The sequence below is a fragment of the Strigops habroptila genome, chromosome 19 (assembly GCF_004027225.2).
Source record: "Strigops habroptila isolate Jane chromosome 19, bStrHab1.2.pri, whole genome shotgun sequence".
NCBI classification, from domain to species: domain Eukaryota; kingdom Metazoa; phylum Chordata; class Aves; order Psittaciformes; family Psittacidae; genus Strigops; species Strigops habroptila.
The window spans coordinates 3,780,689-3,805,673 of record NC_044295.2 but is presented as its reverse complement, the minus strand read 5'-3'; the positions used below and the strand labels follow the sequence as shown (position 1 = coordinate 3,805,673).

The 24,985-nt window shown below is 56.0% G+C and overlaps 6 protein-coding genes and 1 pseudogene across 7 annotated transcripts; 4 read left to right on the top strand and 3 right to left on the bottom strand.

Moving 5' to 3' along the window:
- Positions 1–2,447: 2,447 nt before the first annotated feature.
- On the bottom strand, positions 2,448–2,810 carry LOC115617840 (feather keratin Cos1-1/Cos1-3/Cos2-1-like). Its single transcript, XM_030508815.1, has one exon. The coding sequence runs from the start codon at positions 2,742–2,744 to the stop codon at positions 2,448–2,450; it is 297 nt and encodes a 98-aa protein (XP_030364675.1). The 5' UTR covers positions 2,745–2,810.
- Positions 2,811–6,611: 3,801 nt separating this feature from the next.
- Positions 6,612–7,084, bottom strand: LOC115617858 (feather keratin Cos1-1/Cos1-3/Cos2-1-like). The gene has a single exon (XM_030508847.1). The coding sequence runs from the start codon at positions 7,016–7,018 to the stop codon at positions 6,722–6,724; it is 297 nt and encodes a 98-aa protein (XP_030364707.1). The 5' UTR covers positions 7,019–7,084; the 3' UTR covers positions 6,612–6,721.
- A 3,597-nt stretch (positions 7,085–10,681) lies between these two features.
- LOC115617978 lies at positions 10,682–12,519 on the bottom strand. Its single transcript, XM_030509071.1, is given in 3 exon segments — positions 10,682–11,065; positions 11,067–11,167; positions 12,348–12,519. Coding segments are annotated over 3 exon segments (657 nt in total).
- Positions 12,520–12,879: 360 nt separating this feature from the next.
- LOC115617842 (feather keratin Cos1-2-like) lies at positions 12,880–13,287 on the top strand. Of its 2 annotated transcripts, none has more exons than XM_030508817.1 (2): positions 12,880–12,901; positions 12,983–13,287. In XM_030508817.1, the coding sequence occupies exons 1-2, from the start codon at positions 12,880–12,882 to the stop codon at positions 13,264–13,266; spliced, it is 306 nt and encodes a 101-aa protein (XP_030364677.1). In that variant the 3' UTR covers positions 13,267–13,287. The 2 variants fall into 2 exon arrangements, with proteins under 2 accessions (XP_030364677.1, XP_030364678.1); XM_030508818.1 differs by having other exon boundaries at positions 12,880–12,904; positions 12,986–13,287.
- Positions 13,288–16,492: 3,205 nt separating this feature from the next.
- On the top strand, positions 16,493–17,229 carry LOC115617864 (annotated as a pseudogene).
- Positions 17,230–20,562: 3,333 nt separating this feature from the next.
- On the top strand, positions 20,563–21,029 carry LOC115617841 (feather keratin Cos1-1/Cos1-3/Cos2-1-like). Its single transcript, XM_030508816.1, has one exon. The coding sequence runs from the start codon at positions 20,609–20,611 to the stop codon at positions 20,903–20,905; it is 297 nt and encodes a 98-aa protein (XP_030364676.1). The 5' UTR covers positions 20,563–20,608; the 3' UTR covers positions 20,906–21,029.
- A 2,223-nt stretch (positions 21,030–23,252) lies between these two features.
- LOC115617869 (feather keratin Cos1-2-like) lies at positions 23,253–23,660 on the top strand. The gene is made up of 2 exons (XM_030508863.1): positions 23,253–23,277; positions 23,359–23,660. The coding sequence occupies exons 1-2, from the start codon at positions 23,253–23,255 to the stop codon at positions 23,637–23,639; spliced, it is 306 nt and encodes a 101-aa protein (XP_030364723.1). The 3' UTR covers positions 23,640–23,660.
- Positions 23,661–24,985: the final 1,325 nt, after the last annotated feature.

Sequence of the window (24,985 nt, the reverse complement as noted above, 5' to 3'; positions counted from 1 at the left end):
TCTATGATTCTAGGTCTGGGGCCTGGTCCTTCCCCAGAGTACCTGAGTACTGTTTTGCCAGGGTGATCCCAGCACCTCCTCAGCAGAGTGCCCTGTTGTACAGAGTTTTGCTTGGTTCCAAGCAAAAGCTGAAAGTCCAGTGCTTGGCTCCACCCTGAGTTACAGCTCCAGCTGTGAGGTATGTGTGCCTGTATCTGGACAGAGACCCCTCTGATCTCTGTTTGTACCCTGGCATGTGGGTGACTTCCCACTTTACCTGGGACCTTCCTCGTCTCTATGAACACTCCTTGTGATCGCTGGAACTATCGAACCCCGATTACTATCCTGAGACCTCATCCTGACCTTGACTCCCTGAGGAGTCACCTTTCTAGATTGACCTCAAACATATGCAAGACAAGAGCCTGAGCCAGAACACGAGCAAGACTCAAGGATGCCCCATGGGGATCCAAGTCCCCTGATCAGCCTCTGCTGATCCTGATCCAGCACCCACCGCCATGCCCTTGTACGTGTCAAAGATGACCATAAGGCTGGAGAACCTAGCCTATGAGGAAAGACTGAAGGAGTTAGGTCTTTCCTCCGTGGAGAACAGAAGGCTTGGGTGAGGTCCTCAATGGGCTGCAGGATGGATATGTGCTCCACCATGGTCCTCCATGCACTGCAGTGGCACAGCATGGATCACCATGCTCTTCACCAGGGGCTGCAGGGGAATCTCTGCTCCAGCACATCAGCACCTCCTTCTTCTTCACTGAGCTTGGTGCCTGCAGACTTGTTTGACTCACATATTTTCACTCACTCCTCTCTCCCTCCTGCTCCGGAGCAGCAGTTTTTACACCTCCTTAAACGTGTTATTACAAAAGGCCTGGCCGTGTTGCTGATTGATTGATTGTCTCAGCTTTGACCAGCAGTGGGTCTGTTTTAGAGCCGACTACATCTGACACAGGGAGAGCTTCTGGCGTCTTCTGAGAGACACCACCCCTGCAGGGCGCTCCACTGCCTAAACCTTGCCACATCAACCCAATAGAACCTGCCAACCTGCTCTGTTGTAGGATTCTGTGATCCTCTCAGACATGTTCTTCAAAGGTGATGTCACCATCTGCAAAGCACTCCACCACACCACTGTTGTGACAAGGAAAATCTTCATTCTAAAAGAGTATCTTGCAATCAAGACAAACACTTTTCTCACAGAAATTGGGATGCTGCATGGCTCATGCCCTCTTCATTTCTTAGACTTGTTCACGTGGCGAGACATGCACTGCAGGCAGGGAGTAGCCAAGACTGCAGCGGTGGGCACTGCACGTGGGGAGCAGTGGTGGTGTGAGCAGAGCTCAGGCTCGCCCTGCCTCAGAGCACACGAGGAGCCAGGGAAGCTGAGCATGGGCAGGCTCATCATCCTCAGTGTTTGTGCTATGGTTGGGTTGGTGCCAGTGTTCTACCACCAGTGGTGCCCAGCATGCAGGGAGGTGGACAGAGATGGTGTCTCTGCCCCAAACTGTGGGCAGGAAAAGCATGAGAGGAACTGCACATGGTTCACAAGGTGCTGTGTGCCTCAGTCTATATTTTGAGCCCATCAGTTCCTTCAGGAGTTCCTTTTCTACACCCAGGAGACCATGGGTACTTGAGGGATGCCAAGATTTAGGGCATTGCCTGGGGCCGAACACCAAGGTCTAAAGAGAAATTATCAGGTATAATTAAAAAGCACATCTAGATGTTGCCATTAGTACTGAAGACACAAGTTGGTTGCTTAGTGAAGATGAACATGTGAAACACACCATGAGAGCCTCCTGGGGGTGCTGGGGTCACAGGCAGTGGGGACTCCATTGCAGAGCCTGAGTTGGCTGATACCAGTCCTAAGGGTTCGGATTACCCCAGCCCTGCATGCCTGGAGAGAGCTGGGCCCTGCCAGGTGCTAAAGGACTGTCTGAGGTAGGATCTCATCTGCCTGTGCCCATGTGTGCTGGGCATGAAGGGGTAGTGTGCTGGGTGATGTCGGGGAGAAGAAGGCAGAGGCTGTGGGCTGTTCCCGGGCAGTGGTTCTGCCCCCTGCCCGCTCCTGCCACCTTTTGGAGCCTGGTGGAGAAGCCAGGGCTGTCTTTGTGAAGTTCAAAGGGAAGCAGCATGGAAGAGTTCCTGTAGAAGGAAGGAGGACTCGGAGGCCCAGGCTTGGATGCAGCACAACTTTAATGAGTCTAAAGAAGAAAAGGAGGTGACTCAGAGGGAGCACCAGGAAGATGTGGTGGAGCTCCTGCAGGGTGTCCGTCTGCCTGTCCCACACAGAGAGGGAGGGAGGGAGGCCAAGAGGTCCCCACTGGGCTGGTGAGGGAGGGGGAGATAGGAAAGGAATAGAGAGGGCAGAGGAAAAAGGAAACAGTGCCGCGAAGCTCTATCTCCTGTCCAGATCCATGTTGTGAGGTCTTGGAGGTTCCTGCTTGAGGACACAGCCAACAGCTTTAGCAGGGTCTGCGGCAGTAGCGGTTGGTGATGCAGGAGAGGTCAAAGCCCCCGGAGTTGATGGGCACTCCCTCGGAGCTGAGGATGCTGCCAACGGCAGCAGAGGTGGAGGAGCCCACAACAGTGTTCTGAGGGAAGGAGCTGAGGATGGGGCCGGGCAGGGTCACCACCACGGGGGAAGGCTCAATGACGACGGTGGAGCTCTGGCACTGCCTGACACAGGGCTCATTGCAGCTGTTGGCCAGCGGGGTCGGGCCGCAGGGCTGGCAGGGCACGCACGGGTTGCAGCAGGACATGGCTCGATGGTAGAGCTTCACCTGGAGACAGGGCAGGGGCAAGCAGATGATGGGACACGTGAGCAGCAGCTCTGCACCCAGCCATGGGCAAGCCAAGGCACCTCCTGGCCCAGCACACGCTGCCCAGCTCCAAGCCCAGGAGCCACCTCAGCTCAGTCCCAGCCTCTCTCTGTGGGAGCCCTTCTCTCCCCTTCCCTCTCCCATGAGAAGCAGCTCCCAGCCCTGTGCTCGGACAGCCCCGATCAGCTGAGACACACCTGGAGGAATGACCTGCTCTGGAAGCAGGAGGAGAAGAGGCTTCACACTCACCTGATTCCCAGGAGAAGGAGGCGAGAGAAGTGGATGGAGAGCAGAGACTTGGGCTGCCTTTTATAGTCGTCCTGCAGTGCCTCAGGCCCAGAGGCACCTTTGTGGTAGGAATAATTTCCTGACAAGCTCATGGCAAATGCAAACCCTCCCAGGTAATGGCATGGGCCGTGTCCCAGTTTCCGGCGCTGCTGCCTTTTCATTTCCTGGCGTATGCCATATGCTTTGCCATTTGAAGGCTACTGTAAGTGCTGGGATGAGAGGCCCAAGGGTTTCCGGGGCTAAAGCACATCAGCGCAGCAGAAGCGTCAGATCAAGGGCTGGTGGCATCCCCTGCAGGCAGGGGATGTGCTCCTGGCTCATTCCTGTGGGCTTGGTTGTGGCCAAGTTGTCAGGAAATGGGCATTGCCCTTGAGCTTCTGCCCATGTACCCAAAGACCCCACACAAGAGGACATGGCACATCCTTTCCTCTTGTTCCCCTCATCTCTCTCTTGAGGGAAGCCCATTGTTGCATTCAGACGGGCTTCTGCTGGGAGGGTTGCACCCTACTGCGACACTGTCAGTACTGTTGAGGACAACTGTGCTGGGCTCCTTTGCCTCATCCCCTCTCTGTGCAGTCTCTGCGGGTCCTTGGGAACACCAGGAGCATGTGACCAGCAGCGTGACCAGCAGGTCAAAGGAGGTGATCCTGCCCCTCTTCTCTGCTCTCGTGAGACCTCACTTGCAGCACTGTGTGCAGTTCTGGTGCACTCAACATAAAAAGGACATGGAGATGTTGGAGAGAGTCCAGAGGAGGCCACGAGGATGATAAAAGGGCTGGAACACCTCCCGTATGAAGACAGGCTGAGAAAGCTGGGGCTGTTCGGCCTGGAGAAGAGAAGGCTTCGTGGAGACCTCGTAGCAGCCTTCCAGCATCTGAAGGGGGTCTATAAGGGTGCTGGGGAGGGACTCTTCCTTAGGGACTGTAGTGGTAGGACAAGGGGTAATGGCTTCAAACTTCAACAGGGGAAGTTTAGATTAGATATAAAATTGAAGTTCTTTACTGTGAGGGTGGTGAAGCACTGGAATGGGTTGCCCAGGGAGGTTGTGGATGCTCCATCCCTGGTGGTGTTCAAGGCCAGGTTGGACAGAGCCTCGGGCTACATGGTTTAGTGCGAGGTGTCCCTGCCCATGGCAGGGGGGTTGGAACTAGATGATCTTAAGGTCCTTTCCAACCCTTGCTATTCTATGGTTCTATGATTCTAGGTCTGGGGCCTGGTCCTTCCCCAGAGTACCTGAGTACTGTTTTGCCAGGGTGATCCCAGCACCTCCTCAGCAGAGTGCCCTGTTGTACAGAGTTTTGCTTGGTTCCAAGCAAAAGCTGAAAGTCCAGTGCTTGGCTCCACCCTGAGTTACAGCTCCAGCTGTGAGGTATCTGTGCCTGTATCTGGACATAGACCCCTCTGATCTCTGTTTGTACCCTGGCATGTGGGTGACTTCCCACTTTACCTGGGACCTTCCTCGTCTCTATGAACACTCCTTGTGATCGCTGGAACTATCGAACCCCGATTACTATCCTGAGACCTCATCCTGACCTTGACTCCCTGAGGAGTCACCTTCCTAGATTGACCTCAAACATATGCAAGACAAGAGCCTGAGCCAGAACACGAGCAAGACTCAAGGATGCCCCATGGGGATCCAAGTCCCCTGATCAGCCTCTGCTGATCCTGATCCAGCACCCACCGCCATGCCCTTGTACGTGTCAAAGATGACCATAAGGCTGGAGAACCTAGCCTATGAGGAAAGACTGAAGGAGTTAGGTCTTTCCTCCATGGAGAACAGAAGGCTTGGGTGAGGTCCTCAATGGGCTGCAGGATGGATATGTGCTCCACCATGGTCCTCCATGCACTGCAGTGGCACAGCATGGATCACCATGCTCTTCACCAGGGGCTGCAGGGGAATCTCTGCTCCAGCACATCAGCACCTCCTTCTTCTTCACTGAGCTTGGTGCCTGCAGACTTGTTTGACTCACATATTTTCACTCACTCCTCTCTCCCTCCTGCTCCGGAGCAGCAGTTTTTACACCTCCTTAAACGTGTTATTACAAAAGGCCTGGCCGTGTTGCTGATTGATTGTCTCGGCTTTGACCAGCAGTGGGTCTGTTTTAGAGCCGACTACATCTGACACAGGGAGAGCTTCTGGCGTCTTCTGAGAGACACCACCCCTGCAGGGCGCTCCACTGCCTAAACCTTGCCACATGAACTCAATAGAACCTGCCAACCTGCTCTGTTGTAGGATTCTGTGATCCTCTCAGACATGTTCTTCAAAGGTGATGTCACCATCTGCAAAGCACTCCACCACACCACTGTTGAGACAAGGAAAATCTTCATTCTAAAAGAGTATCTTGCAATCAAGACAAACACTTTTCTCACAGAAATTGGGATGCTGCATGGCTCATGCCCTCTTCATTTCTTAGACTTGTTCACGTGGCGAGACATGCACTGCAGGCAGGGAGTAGCCAAGACTGCAGCGGTGGGCACTGCACGTGGGGAGCAGTGGTGGTGTGAGCAGAGCTCAGGCTCGCCCTGCCTCAGAGCACACGAGGAGCCAGGGAAGCTGAGCATGGGCAGGGTCATCATCCTCAGTGTTTGTGCTATGGTTGGGTTGGTGCCAGTGTTCTACCACCAGTGGTGCCCAGCATGCAGGGAGGTGGACAGAGATGGTGTCTCTGCCCCAAACTGTGGGCAGGAAAAGCATGAGAGGAACTGCACATGGTTCACAAGGTGCTGTGTGCCTCAGTCTATATTTTGAGCCCATCAGTTCCTTCAGGAGTCTTTTCTACACCCAGGAGACCATGGGTACTTGAGGGATGCCAAGATTTAGGGCATTGCCTGGGGCCGAACACCAAGGTCTAAAGAGAAATTATCAGGTATAATTAAAAAGCACATCTAGATGTTGCCATTAGTACTGAAGACACAAGTTGGTTGCTTAGTGAAGATGAACATGTGAAACACACCATGAGAGCCTCCTGGGGGTGCTGGGTTCACAGGCAGTGGGGACTCCATTGCAGAGCCTGAGTTGGCTGATACCAGTCCTAAGGGTTCGGATTACCCCAGCCCTGCATGCCTGGAGAGAGCTGGGCCCTGCCAGGTGCTAAAGGACTGTCTGAGGTAGGATCTCATCTGCCTGTGCCCATGTGTGCTGGGCATGAAGGGGTAGTGTGCTGGGTGATGTCGGGGAGAAGAAGGCAGAGGCTGTGGGCTGTTCCCGGGCAGTGGTTCTGCCCCCTGCCCGCTCCTGCCACCTTTTGGAGCCTGGTGGAGAAGCCAGGGATGTCTTTGTGAAGTTCAAAGGGAAGCAGCGTGGAAGAGTTCCTGTAGAAGGAAGGAGGACTCGGAGGCCCAGGCTTGGATGCAGCACAACTTTAATGAGTCTAAAGAAAAGGAGGTGACTCAGAGGGAGCACCAGGAAGATGTGGTGGAGCTCCTGCAGGGTGTCCGTCTGCCTGTCCCACACAGAGAGGGAGGGAGGGAGGCCAAGAGGTCCCCACTGGGCTGGTGAGGGAGGGGGAGATAGGAAAGGAATAGAGAGGGCAGTGGGAGAAGGAAACAGTGCCGCGAAGCTCTATCTCCTGTCCAGATCCATGTTGTGAGGTCTTGGAGGTTCCTGCTTGAGGACGCAGCCAACAGCTTTAGCAGGGTCTGCGGCAGTAGCGGTTGGTGATGCAGGAGAGGTCAAAGCCCCCGGAGTTGATGGGCACTCCCTCACAGCTGAGGATGCTGCCAACGGCAGCAGAGGTGGAGGAGCCCACAACAGTGTTCTGCGGGAAGGAGCTGAGGATGGGGCCGGGCAGGGTCACCACCACGGGGGAAGGCTCAATGATGACGACGGAGCTCTGGCACTGCCTGACACAGGGCTCATTGCAGCTGTTGGCCAGCGGGGTCGGGCCGCAGGGCTGGCAGGGCACGCACGGGTTGCAGCAGGACATGGCTCGATGGTAGAGCTTCACCTGGAGACAGGGCAGGGGCAAGCAGATGATGGGACACGTGAGCAGCAGCTCTGCACCCAGCCATGGGCAAGCCAAGGCACCTCCTGGCCCAGCACACGCTGCCCAGCTCCAAGCCCAGGAGCCACCTCAGCTCAGTCCCAGCCTCTCTCTGTGGGAGCCCTTCTCTCCCCTTCCCTCTCCCATGAGAAGCAGCTCCCAGCCCTGTGCTCGGACAGCCCCGATCAGCTGAGACACACCTGGAGGAATGACCTGCTCTGGAAGCAGGAGGAGAAGAGGCTTCACACTCACCTGATTCCCAGGAGAAGGAGGCGAGAGAAGTGGATGGAGAGCAGAGACTTGGGCTGCCTTTTATAGTCGTCCTGCAGTGCCTCAGGCCCAGAGGCACCTTTGTCGTAGCAATAATTTCCTGACAAGCTCATGGCAAATGCAAACCCTCCCAGGTAATGGCATGGGCCGTGTCCCGGTTTCCGGCACTGCTGCCTTTTCATTTCCCGGCGTATGGCACGTGCTTTCCTATAGGAAGGCTTCCGTTAGTGCCGGGATGAGACGCCCAATGGTTTCCAGGGCTGAAGCACATCAGCGCAGCAGAAGCCTCAGATCAAGGGCTGGTGGCATCCCGTGCAGGCAGGGGATGTGCTCCTGGCTCATTCCTGTGGGCTTGGTTGCGGCCAAGTTGTCAGGGAATGGGCATTGCTCTTGAGCTTCTGCCCGTGTGCCCGAAGACCCCACATGAGAGGACATTCCCCAGGAGTGCCTATAGGACCAAAATCCAGTCTCTGTCACTTACATCCTCCATTTCTTGCTTTGGGCACAGGGAGAGTGACCAAGAAAGCCTGCCCACCTATGCAGACCTTTGTCCCTTACTCAGTCCTCTTCTGATGCAGGGTTGCTGGTGACTGGGAAGGGACACAGGCTTCTCATGTTCAGGCCATTGTCAGATACACTCTGCAGCTCATCTGCCTCATTCTGAGTGAGGTGGGGTCTGAGACCTTGCAGCAAACAGGTGTTGAACTGAAGGGACAGTGGTCCTGATGTTGATCTGCTGTGAGATGTAGGACAGACTCCCTGGGTCTCTCAGGGGGAGTCACACATCTTTGGGTCAAACTCGTTTGGGGTTCATGCACCAGGACTTCCATATCCCCCACCAAAAACAGTCTGAGGGGCTCCCAATGTGCCTTGGAAGGCAGCGAATTGTCATCTAGGGCAAACCAACAAAACCCTGCTGCTTTTTCATGAGCAGATCAGGCAAAGTCCCTCTTTACAACAAACAGAAACTTGTGTCACAACTCCCCTGTGCATGTCCCGCTGTGCTGCTTAAAGGTGGAGCCATGAATGAAGGAGGCAAGTTGACTCTGTGAAAAAGAGGTGGGATGGGCTGAAGGCATTTTAATGTTTTTTGACTGTTTCTCACCATCCTGATCTATTTTTCATTGTCAATAGATTAAATGAATCTTCCCCAAGTCAAGTCTGTTTTGCCCGTGATGGGAGTTGGTAATAATCCCTCTGTCTTTATGTCAACCCACGGCCTTTTTCACCTGACTTTCTCCTCCTGTCCTGTTGCGGAAGGAGAAGAAGAAAGCAGCAGGGTGGGTCTGGAAGCCAGCCATGGTCTTTTTAGTTCTGCACCAATTATGGCAATTAGAAGTGCCAGGAGTGTTTGTCATTTACAAGTTTTCTTCCTGCTTTCTCTCTGTGCCATCAGGAGCAGTCTCTTTCTCCTGCTGTTGTTTCCCTCAGAGGACCGGGGGCAATGACGTCCGATGGTCTTTGTACTTCTGCACCTGGGCACTAGCTGCAGGTTTACAGCCACGGGCAGAGCACAGCCCAGCAACGCTCTTGACGCAGCCTCAAATGAAGAAGTTAAACCCAAAATGCCATGTGGGAAGAAAGCTGTGAAAGGGATGGACTGTGCTGATGACTTTGCTTTCTTCAGCTCTTTCTGACTCTGCTAGCAAAGGTCTCACATCCAAACCAGTGACAGAGAAGAAACACTTGCTCTCTTGGTCCTCTCTGACCTCCTTCATCTGCCTTTCCCCAACCACTCATCCTTTGTTGCCTGTCTCTTCGGCCCATTCCCTCTCAGTGTTTCCCAGATGGTCTGTGCAGAAGATCTCTATAGTCGCAAATGTCTGAGGTGTAAGCACCAAAGTTTATTGCTCATGGTCTGTAGGCATCAGAAGAGGAGGGAGATAGGAGGAGGGGCACAGTTCTCCTCTCTTGGCATCCTGGCAGGAGGCCGTTCTGTGCCAGGCTGAGCTCAGGGGAAAGGGCCCTCAGTTCTCTCCTGGCAGCCCTATTGACCTTATGCACCCAGAGATGTGCAGGCGAAGATCATCTTCCTGTGAGGGGCTGGGCTGAGTGGCCCGAGGGAGAAGGAGAAGGCGGTGAGAGCTTCTGCCAGAGAACACCTGCACCCCAGGATGGGACTGCACTTGCCATGAGCTGCAAAGAGAGAACACGGGCAGTTCTGACCCGACCTCTCTCCACATCACCATGGCAGAGCTTGTCAGACACTCGTCTCTGTCCTCTTGCAGGCCCATGTGAATAACCCTTTTGCCACGAGGTGGCTGGGAGCTGGGAGCTGGGGATGGCAGTCTCAAGAGACCTCTGCCCTGCACATCCGTGCAATGAACCGCTGGGGCTGCGTGGGGCACTCTGTCGGGGTGATGGAAGAACTGGGGACTCGGCCTTGCTGTCCTTGCCCTTGGACGCATGGCACGTCCATTCATTCTGGAGATGGGTGGGAAGGTGAGGAGAAAGAAGGCTCTGGGCTCTAGCCAAGGCGATTTCTCCTACCATCCCCTCCTTCCATCCTCACTCCCACCTTCTGCCTGAGCCTTGTCTGCCAGCAGAGCTCCATCCATAGAGGAACTGCCTAAGTGCTTGTGGGGCTGTTGACTTCCCAGGGCCTCCTGCACCACTGGGGTCTGCCTAGAAAGAGAGCTTAGGTGGGGCTCACCCTCTGTAGGGCATGCTGGGAGGACAAGGGGAATATTTCTGGGCAGACATGCAGCAAGGGAAGGGCTGACAGTCACCGGCTGCGGAGTAGCCAGAGATGTCGTTCTCAGCTCTGAGGGACAGTGTCTGAAGGAGGCCACAGACAGCGTGTCCTGCCCGCCCTGTCCCCTAGGAATGAGAAAGGGTCCACTTGCTCACACATTTGTTTCCTTGTGCCATATGTCTTTTCTCCCTGGACAGCTTTAGAGAACATCCAGAGAGCAAAGGACCACACAGAGCCAGAAGCTAAGATGCAACAGAGTTTAATGAGTCCAAAGAGGGAAACAAGATGTCTCGAGTGGAGGCCAGAGTGAAAGGATCTCCATGGGCAGCCAAGAGACACTGCCCCATGGAGGGATAGGGAGGGCAGGTCCTCCCTAAGCTGCCTTTGGTGGGCCTCAAGGCTTGTAGAGAGCAGAAAACAACAGAGGAATAGGAGGGAAAGCATAGAGTGGAGGAAGGGAGCAACAGGCATTGGCCATGTTCAGAGAGGCCAGGCTGGCCCCTTCCACAGGGCTGACGCCTTTGCAGGAGGAGTGGGGCACGCTCAGCCCCTCTCCAAGCCATGGCCGCAGCCTCCGTCGTTCAGTCTGGCATCATCTTCCGGGTTCACGGGTCTCCTTGTCTGGGCTGTCACCGGTGGCTTTAGCAGGGTCTGCATCTGCTGCGGCAGTAGCGGTTGGTGATGCAGGAAAGGTCAAAGCCCCCGGAGTTGATGGGCACTCCCTCACAGCTGAGGATGCTGCCAACGGCAGCGGAGGTGGAGGAGCCCACAACGGTGTTCTGTGGGAAGGAGCTGAGGATGGGGCCGGGCAGGGTCACCACTACGGGGGAGGGCTGGATGACCACGTTGGAGCTCTGGCACTGCCTGACACAGGGCTCATTGCAGCTGTTGGCCAGCGGGGTCGGGCCGCAGGGCTGGCAGGGCTCGCAGGGCCGGCAGGGCTGGCAGGGCTCGCAGGGCTGGCAGGGCTCACAGGTCTGGCACTTGTCGGAGCAGGACATGGCTTGGGGCTGGAGCTTCACCTGGGAGAGAGGGCAGGGAGGGAGCAGAGCACAGGGACACGTGAGGAACAGCCTGCAACGCCACCCAAGTGAGGACAAGGCACCTCTCGTGGGGGGAGGTGGAGGCTGTGCAGGGGGAACAAGGGAGTCTGAGCCCAGCGCGGACCTTCACATAGCATCTTAGCACTAGTTTGTCGCCAAAGAGCCACCTCAGCCCACCCCAGCCTCTCTGCATGACAGACCGTCTCTCTCTGCCTCTCCCCACAACCACCATCCCAGAGCACTAACATAACACCAAGGAGCAGGTATCAGGTGAGATGTCCTTGCAGGCTGCACCCTGTCCCATAGGAGGAGGTGGGTGAGAATGGGGGTTCCAGCTCACCTGGTTCCCAAGGAGAGGGAGGTGGCAGAAGAGCTTGAGAGAGAGACCCACTGGGCTGCCTTTTATACTGGCCCCACGCTGCCTCAGGCCCAAAGGCAGACACTGCACAGGCAACAATTGTCCTGCACGCTCCTAATGAACGGAAACATCTCAGGTGATGACATGGGATGTGCTGCTGATTCCCTCTATGCTGCCGTTGCACTTCCTGGTTTATGTCATGCCCATTTCCTCAAAAACGCTTCTTTTGTGTGCTGGGATGAGAGGTGCCATGATTTCCCGGGAAGCATGAGTCAGTGTGGGCGAAAGACATGGAGTAAGTGCTAGAGGGGTCCAGCGGAGGCCGGTGATGTCAGCCTGGGTTCACTGTGCGTGTTGAGCTTGTGTTAGTGCACGCGTGTGTGTCCATCGTTGTGTCTGACCTCACACTCAAGACCAATCAGTTCCCAAGGCCCATAGTGACACCCCTCCACGACAGTGCCAGGCACTAACACAATCCCCTTGTTACCTGAGGGGGCATGGGCAGGGCTACAGCACTCAGGTCTCACTGAGGAGAACCGCAAACCCAGGCCAAGTCTTTTCATGCTGCCTCCAGGCAACCTCGAGGAACTGAGCTGCTTCCCAAGGTCCTCCCTCCTGAGTCATGTAAAAACTTTGGAGTTCCAGGGTTCTATTGGCCCTGTGGGGATGGGGGAGCCCTCTGCCGTGACAGGCCTGTGTCCAGAGCCAGGAGCTATGGGAAAAGGAATGAGAGCCTGGGGAGGTTGGGAGGAAGAAGGAGGTGAATATCAGGCCTGGAGCCAATGTCCACACTGACACGTGCTCATCCCAGCACAAAAGACACATTTTTGAGGAAACGGGCATGACATAAACCAGGAAGTGCAACGGCAGCATAGAGGGAATCAGCAGCACATCCCATGTCATCACCTGAGATGTTTCCGTTCATTAGGAGCGTGCAGGACAATTGTTGCCTGTGCAGTGTCTGCCTTTGGGCCTGAGGCAGCGTGGGGCCAGTATAAAAGGCAGCCCAGTGGGTCTCTCTCTCAAGCTCTTCTGCCACCTCCCTCTCCTTGGGAACCAGGTGAGCTGGAACCCCCATTCTCACCCACCTCCTCCTATGGGACAGGGTGCAGCCTGCAAGGACATCTCACCTGATACCTGCTCCTTGGTGTTAGTGCTCTGGGATGGTGGTTGTGGGAGAGGGCAGAGAGAGACGGTCTGTCATGCAGAGAGGCTGGGGGTGGGCTGAGGTGGCTCTTTGGCGACAAACTAGTGCTAAGATGCTATGTGAAGGTCCGCGCTGGGCTCAGACTCCCTTGTTCCCCCTGCACAGCCTCCACCTCCCCCCACGAGAGGTGCCTTGTCCTCACTTGGGTGGCGTTGCAGGCTGTTCCTTACGTGTCCCTGTGCTCTGCTCCCTCCCTGCCCTCTCTCCCAGGTGAAGCTCCAGCCCCAAGCCATGTCCTGCTCCGACAAGTGCCAGACCTGTGAGCCCTGCCAGCCCTGCGAGCCCTGCCAGCCCTGCCGGCCCTGCGAGCCCTGCCAGCCCTGCCGGCCCTGCGTGCCCTGCCAGCCCTGCGGCCCGACCCCGCTGGCCAACAGCTGCAATGAGCCCTGTGTCAGGCAGTGCCAGAGCTCCAACGTGGTCATCCAGCCTTCCCCCGTGGTGGTGACCCTGCCCGGCCCCATCCTCAGCTCCTTCCCGCAGAACACCGTTGTGGGCTCCTCCACCTCCGCTGCCGTTGGCAGCATCCTCAGCTGTGAGGGAGTGCCCATCAACTCCGGGGGCTTTGACCTCTCCTGCATCACCAACCGCTACTGCCGCAGCAGATGCAGACCCTGCTAAAGCCACCGGTGACAGCCCAGACAAGGAGACCCGTGAACCCGGAAGATGATGCCAGACTGAACGACGGAGGCTGCGGCCATGGCTTGGAGAGGGGCTGAGCGTGCCCCGCTCCTCCTGCAAAGGCGTCAGCCCTGTGGAAGGGGCCAGCCTGGCCTCTCTGAAAACATGGCCAATGCCTCTTGCTCCCTTCCTCCACTCTATGCTTTCCCTCCTATTCCTCTGTTGTTTTCTGCTCTCTACAAGCCTTGAGGCCCACCAAAGACAGCTTAGGGAGGACCTGCCCTCCCCTATCCCTCCATCGGGCAGTGTCTCTTGGCTGCCCGTGGAGATCCTTTCACTCTGGCCTCCACTCGAGACATCTTGTTTCCCTCTTTGGACTCATTAAACTCTGTTGCATCTTAGCTTCTGGCTCTGTGTGGTCCTTTGCCCTCTGGATGTTCTCCAAAGCTGTCCAGGGAGAAAAGACATATGGCACAAGGAAACAAATGTGTGAGCAAGTGGACCCTTTCTCATTCCTAGGGGACAGGGCGGGCAGGACACACTGTCTGTGGCCTCCTTCAGACACTGTCCCTCAGAGCTGAGAACGACATCTCTGGCTACTCCGCAGCCGGTGACTGTCAGCCCTTCCCTTGCTGCATGTCTGCCCAGAAATATTCCCCTTGTCCTCCCAGCATGCCCTACAGAGGGTGAGCCCCACCTAAGCTCTCTTTCTAGGCAGACCCCAGTGGTGCAGGAGGCCCTGGGAAGTCAACAGCCCCACAAGCACTTAGGCAGTTCCTCTATGGATGGAGCTCTGCTGGCAGACAAGGCTCAGGCAGAAGGTGAGAGTGAGGATGGAAGGAGGGGATGGTAGGAGAAATCGCCTTGGCTAGAGCCCAGAGCCTTCTTTCTCCTCACCTTCCCACCCATCTCCAGAAGGAATGGACATGCCATGCGTCCAAAGGCAAGGACAGGAAGGCCAAGTCCCCAGTTCTTCCATCACCCCGACAGAGTGCCCCACGCAGCCCCAGCGGTTCATTGCATGGATGTGCAGGGCAGAGGTCTCTTGAGACTGCCATCCCCAGCTCCCAGCTCCCAGCCACCTCGTGGCAAAAGGGTTATTCACATGGGCCTGCAAGAGGACAGAGACGAGTGTCTGACAAGCTCTGCCATGGTGATGTGGAGAGAGGTCGGGTCAGAACAGTCCGTGTTCTCTCTTTGCAGCTCATGGCAAGTGCAGTCCCATCCTGGGGTGCAGGTGTTCCCTGGCAGAAGCTCTCACCGCCTTCTCCTTCTCCCTCGGGCCACTCAGCCCAGCCCCTCACAGGAAGATGATCTTCGCCTGCACATCTCTGGGTGCATAAGGTCAATAGGGCTGCCAGGAGAGAACTGAGGGCCCTTTCCCCTGAGCTCAGCCTGGCACAGAACGGCCTCCTGCCAGGATGCCAAGAGAGGAGAACTGTGCCCCTCCTCCTCTCTCCCTCCTCTTCTGATGCCTACAGACCATGAGCAATAAACTTTGGTGCTTACACCTCAGACATTTGGGACTACAGAGATCTTCTGCACAGACTATCTGGGAAACACTGAGAGGGAATGGGCCGAAGAGACAGGCAACAAAGGATGAGTGGTTGGAGAAAGAAAGGCAGATGAAGGAGGTCAGAGAGGACCAAGAGAGCAAGTGTTTCTTCTCTGTCACTGGTTTGGATGTGAGACCTTTGCTAGCAGAGTCAGAAAGAGCTGAAGAAAGCAAAGTCATCAGCACAGTCCATCCCTTTCACAGCTTTCTTCCCACATGGCATTTTGGGTTTAACTTCTTCATTTGAGGCTGCATCAAGAGCGTTGCTGGGCTGTGCTCTGCCCGTGGCTGTAAACCTGCAGCTAGTGCCCAGGTGCAGAAGTACAAAGACCATCGGACGTCATTGCCCCCGGTCCTCTGAGGGAAACAATAGCAGGAGAAAGAGACTGCTCCTGATGGCACAGAGAGAAAGCAGGAAGAAAACTTGTAAATGACAAACATTCCTGGCACTTCTAATTGCCATAATTGGTGCAGAACTAAAAAGACCATGGCTGGCTTGCAGACCCACCCTGCTGCTTTCTTCTTCTCCTTCCGCAACAGGACAGGAGGAGAAAGTCGGGTGAAAAAGGCCGTGGGTTGACATAAAGACAGAGGCATTATTACCAACTCCCATCACAGGCAAAACAGACTTGACTTGGGGAAGATTCATTTAATCTATTGACAATGAAAAATAGATCAGGATGGTGAGAAAAGGTCAAAAAACCTTAAAATGCCTTCAGCCCATCCCACCTCTTTTTCACAGACTCAACTTGCCTCCTTCATTCATGGCTCCACCTTTAAGCAGCACAGCGGGACGTGCACGGGGGAGTTGTGACACAAGTTTCTATCTGGCTAAAGAGGGACTTTGCCTGATCTGCTCATGAAAAAGCAGCAGGGTTTTGTTGGTTTGCCTTAGATGACAATTCGCTGCCTTCCAAGACACATTGGTAGCCCTTCAGACTGCTTTAATGTGGGATATGGAAGTCCTGGTGCTTGAACCCCAAACGAGTTTGACTCAAAGATGTGTGCCTCCCCCTGAGAGACCCAGGGAGTCTGTCCTACATCTCACAGCAGATCAACATCAGGACCACTGTCCCTTCAGTTCAACGCCTGTTTGCTGCAAGGTCTCAGAACCCAGCTCAATCAGAATGAGGCTGATGAGCTGCAGAGTGTATCTAGCAATGGCCTGGACATGAGAAGCCTGTGTCCCATCCCAGCCACCAGCAACCCTGCATCAGAAGGGGACTGAGTAAGGGACAAAGGTCTGCATAGGTGGGTAGGCATTCTTGGTAACGCTTCCTGTGCCCAAAGCAAGAAATGGAGGATGCAGGTGGCAGAGACTGCATTTAGTCCTCTGGGCACCTCTAGGGCATGTCCTCTCATGTGGGGTCTTTGGGCACATGGGCAGAAGCTCAAGGGCAATGCCCATTTCCCGACCACTTGGCCGCAACCAAGCCCACAGGAATGAGCCAGGAGCACATCCCCTGCCTGCACAGGATGCTAACAGCCCTTGATCTGATGCTTCTGCTGCAGAGACGTACTTCACCCCGGAAACCCTTGGGCCTCTCATCCCGGCACTAAAAGAAGTCTTCCTATGGGAAAGCACGTGCCATACACCAGGAAATGAAAAGGCAGCAGTGCCGGAAACCGGGACACGGCCCATGCCATTACCTGGGAGGGTTTGCATTTGCCATGAGCTTGTCAGGAAATTATTGCTACGACAAAGGTGCCTCTGGGCCTGAGGCACTGCAGGACGACTATAAAAGGCAGCCCAAGTCTCTGCTCTCCATCCACTTCTCTCGCCTCCTTCTCCTGGGAATCAGGTGAGTGTGAAGCCTCTTCTCCTCCTGCTTCCAGAGCAGGTCATTCCTCCAGGTGTGTCTCAGCTGATCGGGGCTGTCCGAGCACAGGGCTGGGAGCTGCTTCTCATGGGAGAGGGAAGGGGAGAGAAGGGCTCCCACAGAGAGAGGCTGGGACTGAGCTGAGGTGGCTCCTGGGCTTGGAGCTGGGCAGCGTGTGCTGGGCCAGGAGGTGCCTTGGCTTGCCCATGGTTGGGTGCAGAGCTGCTGCTCACGTGTCCCATCATCTGCTTGCCCCTGCCCTGTCTCCAGGTGAAGCTCTACCAGCGAGCCATGTCCTGCTGCAACCCATGTGTCCCCTGCCAGCCCTGCGGCCCGACCCCGCTGGCCAACAGCTGCAATGAGCCCTGTGTCAGGCAGTGCCAGAGCTCCGTCGTCATCATTGAGCCTTCCCCCGTGGTGGTGACCCTGCCCGGCCCCATCCTCAGCTCCTTCCCACAGAACACTGTTGTGGGCTCCTCCACCTCCGCTGCTGTTGGCAGCATCCTCAGCTGTGAGGGAGTGCCCATCAACTCCGGGGGCTTTGACCTCTCCTGCATCACCAACCGCTACTGCCGCAGACCCTGCTAAAGCTGTTGGCTGCGTCCTCAAGCAGGACCTCCAAGACCTCACAACATGGATCTGGACAGGAGATAGAGCTTCGCAGCACTGTTTCCTTCTCCCACTGCCCTCTCTATTCCTTTCCTGTCTCCACCTCCCTCACCAGCCCAGTGGGGACCTCTTGGCCTCCCTCCCTCCCTCTCTGTGTGGGACAGGCAGACGGACACCCTGCAGGAGCTCCACATCTTCCTGGTGCTCCCTGTGAGTCACCTCCTTTTCTTCTTTAGACTCATTAAAGTTGTGCTGCATCCAAGCCTGGGCCTCCAAGTCCTCCTTCCTTCAACAGGAACTCTTCCACGCTGCTTCCCCTTGAACTTCACAAAGACATCCCTGGCTTCTCCACCAGGCTCCAAAAGGTGGCAGGAGCGGGCAGGGGGCAGAACCACTGCCCGGGAACAGCCCACAGCCTCTGCCTTCTTCTCCCCGACATCACCCAGCACACTACCCCTACATGCCCAGCACACATGGGCACAGGCAGATGAGATCCTACCTCAGACAGTCCTTTAGCACCTGGCAGGGCCCAGCTCTCTCCAGGCATGCAGGGCTGGGGTAATCCGAACCCTTAGGACTGGTATCAGCCAACTCAGGCTCTGCAATGGAGTCCCCACTGCCTGTGACCCCACCACCACCAGGAGGCTCTCATGGTGTGTTTCACATGTTCATCTTCACTAAGCAACCAACTCGTGTCTTCAGTACTAATGGCAACATCTAGATGTGCTTTTTAATTATACCTCATAATTTCTCTTTAGACCTTGCTGTTCAGCCCCAGGCAATGCTCTAAATCTTGGCATCCCTCAAGTACCCATGGTCTCCTGGGTGTAGAAAAGACTCCTGAAGGCACTGATGGGCTCAAAATATCGACAGAGGCACACAGCACCTTGTGAACCATGTGAAGTTCCTATCATGCTTTTCCCGCCCACAGTTTGGGGAAGAGACACCATCTCTGTCCACCTCCCTGCATGCTGGGCACCACTGGTGGTAGAACACTGGCACCAACCCAACCATAGCACAAACACTGAGGATGATGGCCCTGCCCATGCTCAGCTTCCCTGGCTCCTCACGTGCTCTGAGGCAGGGCGAGCCTGAGCTCTGCTCACACCACCACTGCTCCCCACGTGCAGTGCCCACCGCTGCAGTCTTGGCTACTCCCTGCCTGCAGTGCATGTCTCGCCACGTGAACAAGTCTAAGAAATGAAGAGGGCATGAGCCATGCAGCATCCCAATTTCTGTGAGAAAATTATTTGTCTTGATGGCAAGATACTCTTTTAGAATGAAGATTTTCCTTGTCACAAGAGTGGTGTGGTGGAGTGCGTTGCTTCTGGCGACATCACCTGTGGAGAACATCACTGAGAGGATCACAGAACCCTACAATAGGGCAGGTTGGCAGGTTCTATTGGGTTGATGTGGCAAGGTTTAGACAGTGGAGCGCCCTGCAGGGCTGGTGTCTGTGAGAAGATGCCAGAAGCTCTCCTTGTGTCAGATGTAGTCGGCTCCAAAACAGACCCACTGCTGGTCAAAGCTGAGACAATCAATCAAGCAACACGGCCAGGCCTTTTGTAATAACACGTTTAAGGAGGTTTAAAAACTGCTGCTCCAGAGTAGGAGGGAGAGAGAAGTGAGTGAGAATATGTGAGTCAAACAAGTCTGCAGACACCAAGGTCAGTGAAGAAGAAGGAGGTGCTGAGGTGCTGGAGCAGAGATTCCCCTGCAGCCCCTGGTGAAGAGCATGGTGATCCATGCTGTGCCACTGCAGTGCATGGAGGACCATGCTGCAGCACATACCCATCCTGCAGCCCACAAGGGACCTCACCCAAGCCTTCTGTTCTCCACAGAGCAAAGACCTAACTCCTTCAGTCTTTCCTCATAGGTTAGGTTCTCCAGCCTTATGGTCATCTTTGACACGTACAAGGGCATGGCGGTGGGTGCTGGACCAGGATCAGCAGAGGCTGGTCAGGGGACTTGGATCCCCATGGGGCATCCTTGACTCCTGCTCATGTTCTGGCTCAGGCTCTTGTCTTGCATATGTTTGAGGTCAATCTAGAAAGGTGACTCCTCAGGGAGTCAAGGTCAGCATGAGGTCTCAGGATAGTAACCGGGGATCGATAGTTCCAGCGATCACAAGGAGTGTTCATAGAGATGAGGAAGGTCCCAGGTAAAGTGGGAAGTCACCCACATGCCAGGGTACAAACAGAGATCAGAAGGGTCTATGTCCAGATACAGGCACACATACCTCACAGCTGGAGCTGTAACTCAGGATGGAGCCAAGCACTGGACTTTCAGCTTTTGCTTGGAACCAAGCAAAACTCTGTACAACAGGGCACTCTGCTGAGGAGGTGCTGGGACCACCCTGGCAAAACAGCACTCAGGTACTCTGGGGAAGGACCCGGCCCCAGACATTGCTCCTGGTGTTCCCAAGGACCCGCAGAGACTGCACTGAGAGGGGATGAGGCAAAGGAGCCCAGCACAGTTGTCCTGAGAGTACTGATAGTGTCACAGTAGGATGCAACCCTCCCAGCAGAAGCCCGTCTGAATGCAACAATGGGCTTCCCCCAAGAGAGAGATGAGGGGAACAAGAGGAAAGGATGTGCCATGTCCTCTCATGTGGGGTCTTTGGGCACGTGGGCAGAAGCTCAAGGGCAATGCCCATTTCCCGACAACTTGGCCACAACCAAGCCCACAGGAATTAGCCAGGAGCACATCCCCTGCCTGCACGGGATGCCAACAGCCCTTGATCTGACACTTCCGCTGCGCTGACGTGCTTCAACCCCGGAAACCCTTAGGCCTCTCATCCCGGAGCTTACAGAAGCCTTCCTATGGGAAAGCACGTGCCATACGCCAGGAAATGAAAAGGCAGCAGTGCCGGAAACCGGGACACGGCCCATGCCATTACCTGGGAGGGTTTGCATTTGCCATGAGCTTGTCAGGAAATTATTCCTACCACAAAGGTGCTCTGGGCCTGAGGCACTGCAGGACGACTATAAAAGGCAGCCCAAGTCTCTGCTATCCATCCACTTCTCTCGCCTCCTTCTCCTGGGAATCAGGTGAGTGTGAAGCCTCTTCTCCTCCTGCTTCCAGAGCAGGTCATTCCTCCAGTGTGTCTCAGCTGATCAGGGCTGTCCAAGCACAGGGCTGGGAGCTGCTTCTCATGGGAGAGGGAAGGGGAGAGAAGGGCTCCCGCAGAGAGAGGCCGGGGCTGAGCTGAGGTGGCTCCTGGGCTTGGAGCTGGGCAGCGTGTGCTGGGCGGGGAGGTGCCTTGGCTTGCCCATGGTTGGGTGCAGAGCTGCTGCTCATGTGTCCCATCATCTGCTTGCCCCTGCCCTGTCTCCAGGTGAAGCTCTACCATCGAGCCATGTCCTGCTGCAACCCGTGCGTGCCCTGCCAGCCCTGCGGCCCGACCCCGCTGGCCAACAGCTGCAATGAGCCCTGTGTCAGGCAGTGCCAGAGCTCCACCGTCGTCATTGAGCCTTCCCCCGTGGTGGTGACCCTGCCCGGCCCCATCCTCAGCTCCTTCCCACAGAACACTGTTGTGGGCTCCTCCACCTCTGCTGCCGTTGGCAGCATCCTCAGCTCCGAGGGAGTGCCCATCAACTCCGGGGGCTTTGACCTCTCCTGCATCACCAACCGCTACTGCCGCAGACCCTGCTAAAGCTGTTGGCTGCGTCCTCAAGCAGGAACCTCCAAGACCTCACAACATGGATCTGGACAGGAGATAGAGCTTCGCGGCACTGTTTCCTTCTCCCACTGCCCTCTCTATTCCTTTCCTGTCTCCACCTCCCTCACCAGCCCAGTGGGGACCTCTTGGCCTCCCTCCCTCCCTCTCTGTGTGGGACAGGCAGACGGACACCCTGCAGGAATCTCCACCACATCTTCCTGGTGCTCCCTGTGAGCACCTCCTTTTCTTCTTTAGACTCATTAAAGTTGTGCTGTAACTAAGCCTAGGCCTCCGAGTCCTCCTTCCTTCTACAGGAACTCTTCCAGGCTGCTTCCCCTTGAACTTCACAAAGACATCCCTGGCTTCTCCACCAGCTACAGCCATCAGTGAGAGCATGGCTCCAAAAGGTGGCAGGGGCGGGCAGGGGGCAACAATACTGCCCGGGAACAGCCCACAGCCTCTGCCTTCTTCTCCCCGACATCACCCAGCACACTACCCCTACGTGCCCAGCACACATGGGCACAGGCAGATGAGATCCTACCTCAGACAGTCCTTCAGCACCTGGCAGGGCCCAGCTCTCTCCAGGCATGCAGGGCTGGGGTAACCTGCCCCTTAGGACTGCTATCAGCCAACTCAGGCTCTGCAATGGAGTCCCCACTCCCTGTGAACCCAGCACCCCCAGGAGGCTCTCATGGTGTGTTTCACATGTTCATCTTCACTAAGCAACCAGCTTGTGTCTTCAGTACTAATGGCAACATCTAGATGTGCTTTTTAATTATACCTCATAATTTCTCTTTAGACCTTGCTGTTCAGCCCCAGGCAATGCTCTAAATCTTGGCATTCCTCCAGTACCCATGGTCTCCTGGGTGTAGAAAAGGAACTCCTGAAGGAACTGATGGGCTCAAAGTACTGGCTGAGGCACACAGCACCTTGCGATCCATGTGAAGTTCCTCTCATGCTTTTCCTGTCACAGTTTGGGGAAGAGACACAATCTCTGTCCACCTCCCTGCATGCTGGGCACCACTGGCACCAACCCAACAATAGCACAAACACTGTGCTGCTGATTCCCTCTACGCTGCCATTGCACTTCCTGGTTTATGTCATGCCCATTTCCTCAAAAACGCTTCTTTTGTGTGCTGGGATGAGAGGTGCCATGGTTTCCCGGGAAGCATGAGTCAGTGTGGGTGAAAGACATGGAGTAAGTGCTAGAGGGGTACAGCGCAGGCCGGTGATGTCAGCCTGAGTTCACTGTGTGTGTTGAGCTTGTGTTAGTGCACGCGTGTGTGTCCATCGTTGTGTCTGGCCTCACACTTAAGACCAACCAGTTCCCAAGGCCCATAGTGACACCCCTCCACGACAGTGCCAGGCACTAACACAATCCCCTTGTTACCTGAGGGGGCATGGGCAGGGCTACAGCACTCAGGTCTCACTGAGGAGAACCGCAAACCCAGGCCAAGTCTTTTCATGCTGCCTCCAGGCAACCTCGAGGAACTGAGCTGCTTCCCAAGGTCCTCCCTCCTGAGTCATGTAAAAACTTTGGAGTTCCAGGGTTCTATTGGCCCTGTGGGGATGGGGGAGCCCTCTGCCGTGACAGGCCTGTGTCCAGAGCCAGGAGCTATGGGAAAAGGAATGAGAGCCTGGGGAGGTTGGGAGGAAGAAGGAGGTGAATATCAGGCCTGGAGCCAATGTCCACACTGACACGTGCTCATCCCAGCACAAAAGACACATTTTTGAGGAAACGGGCATGACATAAACCAGGAAGTACAATGGCAGCGTAGAGGGAATCAGCAGCACATCCCATGTCATCACCTGAGATGTTTCCGTTCATTAGGAGCGTGCAGGACAATTGTTGCCTGTGCAGTGTCTGCCTTTGGGCCTGAGGCAGCGTGGGGCCAGTATAAAAGGCAGCCCAGTGGGTCTCTCTCTCAAGCTCTTCTGCCACCTCCCTCTCCTTGGGAACCAGGTGAGCTGGAACCCCCATTCTCACCCACCTCCTCCTATGGGACAGGGTGCAGCCTGCAAGGACATCTCACCTGATACCTGCTCCTTGGTGTTAGTGCTCTGGGATGGTGGTTGTGGGAGAGGGCAGAGAGAGACGGTCTGTCATGCAGAGAGGCTGGGGGTGGGCTGAGGTGGCTCTTTGGCGACAAACTAGTGCTAAGATGCTATGAGAAGGTCCGCGCTGGGCTCAGACTCCCTTGTTCCCCCTGCACAGCCTCCACCTCCCCCCACGAGAGGTGCCTTGTCCTCACTTGGGTGGCGTTGCAGGCTGTTCCTCACGTGTCCCTGTGCTCTGCTCCCTCCCTGCCCTCTCTCCCAGGTGAAGCTCCAGCCCCAAGCCATGTCCTGCTCCGACAAGTGCCAGACCTGTGAGCCCTGCCAGCCCTGCGAGCCCTGCCAGCCCTGCCGGCCCTGCGTGCCCTGCCAGCCCTGCCGGCCCTGCGAGCCCTGCCAGCCCTGCGGCCCGACCCCGCTGGCCAACAGCTGCAATGAGCCCTGTGTCAGGCAGTGCCAGAGCTCCAACGTGGTCATCCAGCCCTCCCCCGTAGTGGTGACCCTGCCCGGCCCCATCCTCAGCTCCTTCCCACAGAACACCGTTGTGGGCTCCTCCACCTCCGCTGCCGTTGGCAGCATCCTCAGCTGTGAGGGAGTGCCCATCAACTCCGGGGGCTTTGACCTCTCCTGCATCACCAACCGCTACTGCCGCAGCAGATGCAGACCCTGCTAAAGCCACCGGTGACAGCCCAGACAAGGAGACCCGTGAACCCGGAAGATGATGCCAGACTGAACGACGGAGGCTGCGGCCATGGCTTGGAGAGGGGCTGAGCGTGCCCCGCTCCTCCTGCAAAGGGTGTCAGCCCTGTGGAAGGGGCCAGCCTGGCCTCTCTGAAAACATGGCCAATGCTTCTTGCTCCCTTCCTCCACTCTGTGCTTTCCCTCCTATTCCTCTGTTGTTTTCTGCTCTCTACAAGCCTTGAGGCCCACCAAAGACAGCTTAGGGGGGACCTGCCCTCCCCTATCCCTCCATGGGGCAGTGTCTCTTGGCTGCCCGTGGAGATCCTTTCACTCTGGCCTCCACTCGAGACATCTTGTTTCCCTCTTTGGACTCATTAAACTCTGTTGCATCTTAGCTTCTGGCTCTGTGTGGTCCTTTGCTCTCTGGATGTTCTCTAAAGCTGTCCAGGGAGAAAAGACATATGGCACAAGGAAACAAATGTGTGAGCAAGTGGACCCTTTCTCATCCCTAGCGGACAGGGCGGGCAGGACACACCGTCTGTGGCCTCCTTCAGACACTGTCCCTCAGAGCTGAGAATGACATCTCTGGCTACTCCGCAGCCGGTGACTGTCAGCCCTTCCCTTGCTGCATGTCTGCCCAGAAATATTCCCCTTGTCCTCCCAGCATGCCCTACAGAGGGTGAGCCCCACCTAAGCTCTCTTTCTAGGCAGACCCCAGTGGTGCAGGAGGCCCTGGGAAGTCAACAGCCCCACAAGCACTTAGGCAGTTCCTCTATGGATGGAGCTCTGCTGGCAGACAAGGCTCAGGCAGAAGGTGAGAGTGAGGATGGAAGGAGGGGATGGTAGGAGAAATCGCCTTGGCTAGAGCCCAGAGCCTTCTTTCTCCTCACCTTCCCACCCATCTCCAGAAGGAATGGACATGCCATGCGTCCAAAGGCAAGGACAGGAAGGCCAAGTCCCCAGTTCTTCCATCACCCCGACAGAGTGCCCCACGCAGCCCCAGCGGTTCATTGCATGGATGTGCAGGGCAGAGGTCTCTTGAGACTGCCATCCCCAGCTCCCAGCTCCCAGCCACCTCGTGGCAAAAGGGTTATTCACATGGGCCTGCAAGAGGACAGAGACGAGTGTCTGACAAGCTCTGCCATGGTAATGTGGAGAGAGGTCGGGTCAGAACAGTCCGTGTTCTCTCTTTGCAGCTCATGGCAAGTGCAGTCCCATCCTGGGGTGCAGGTGTTCCCTGGCAGAAGCTCTCACCGCCTTCTCCTTCTCCCTCGGGCCACTCAGCCCAGCCCCTCACAGGAAGATGATCTTCGCCTGCACATCTTGGGGGGGGCCAGG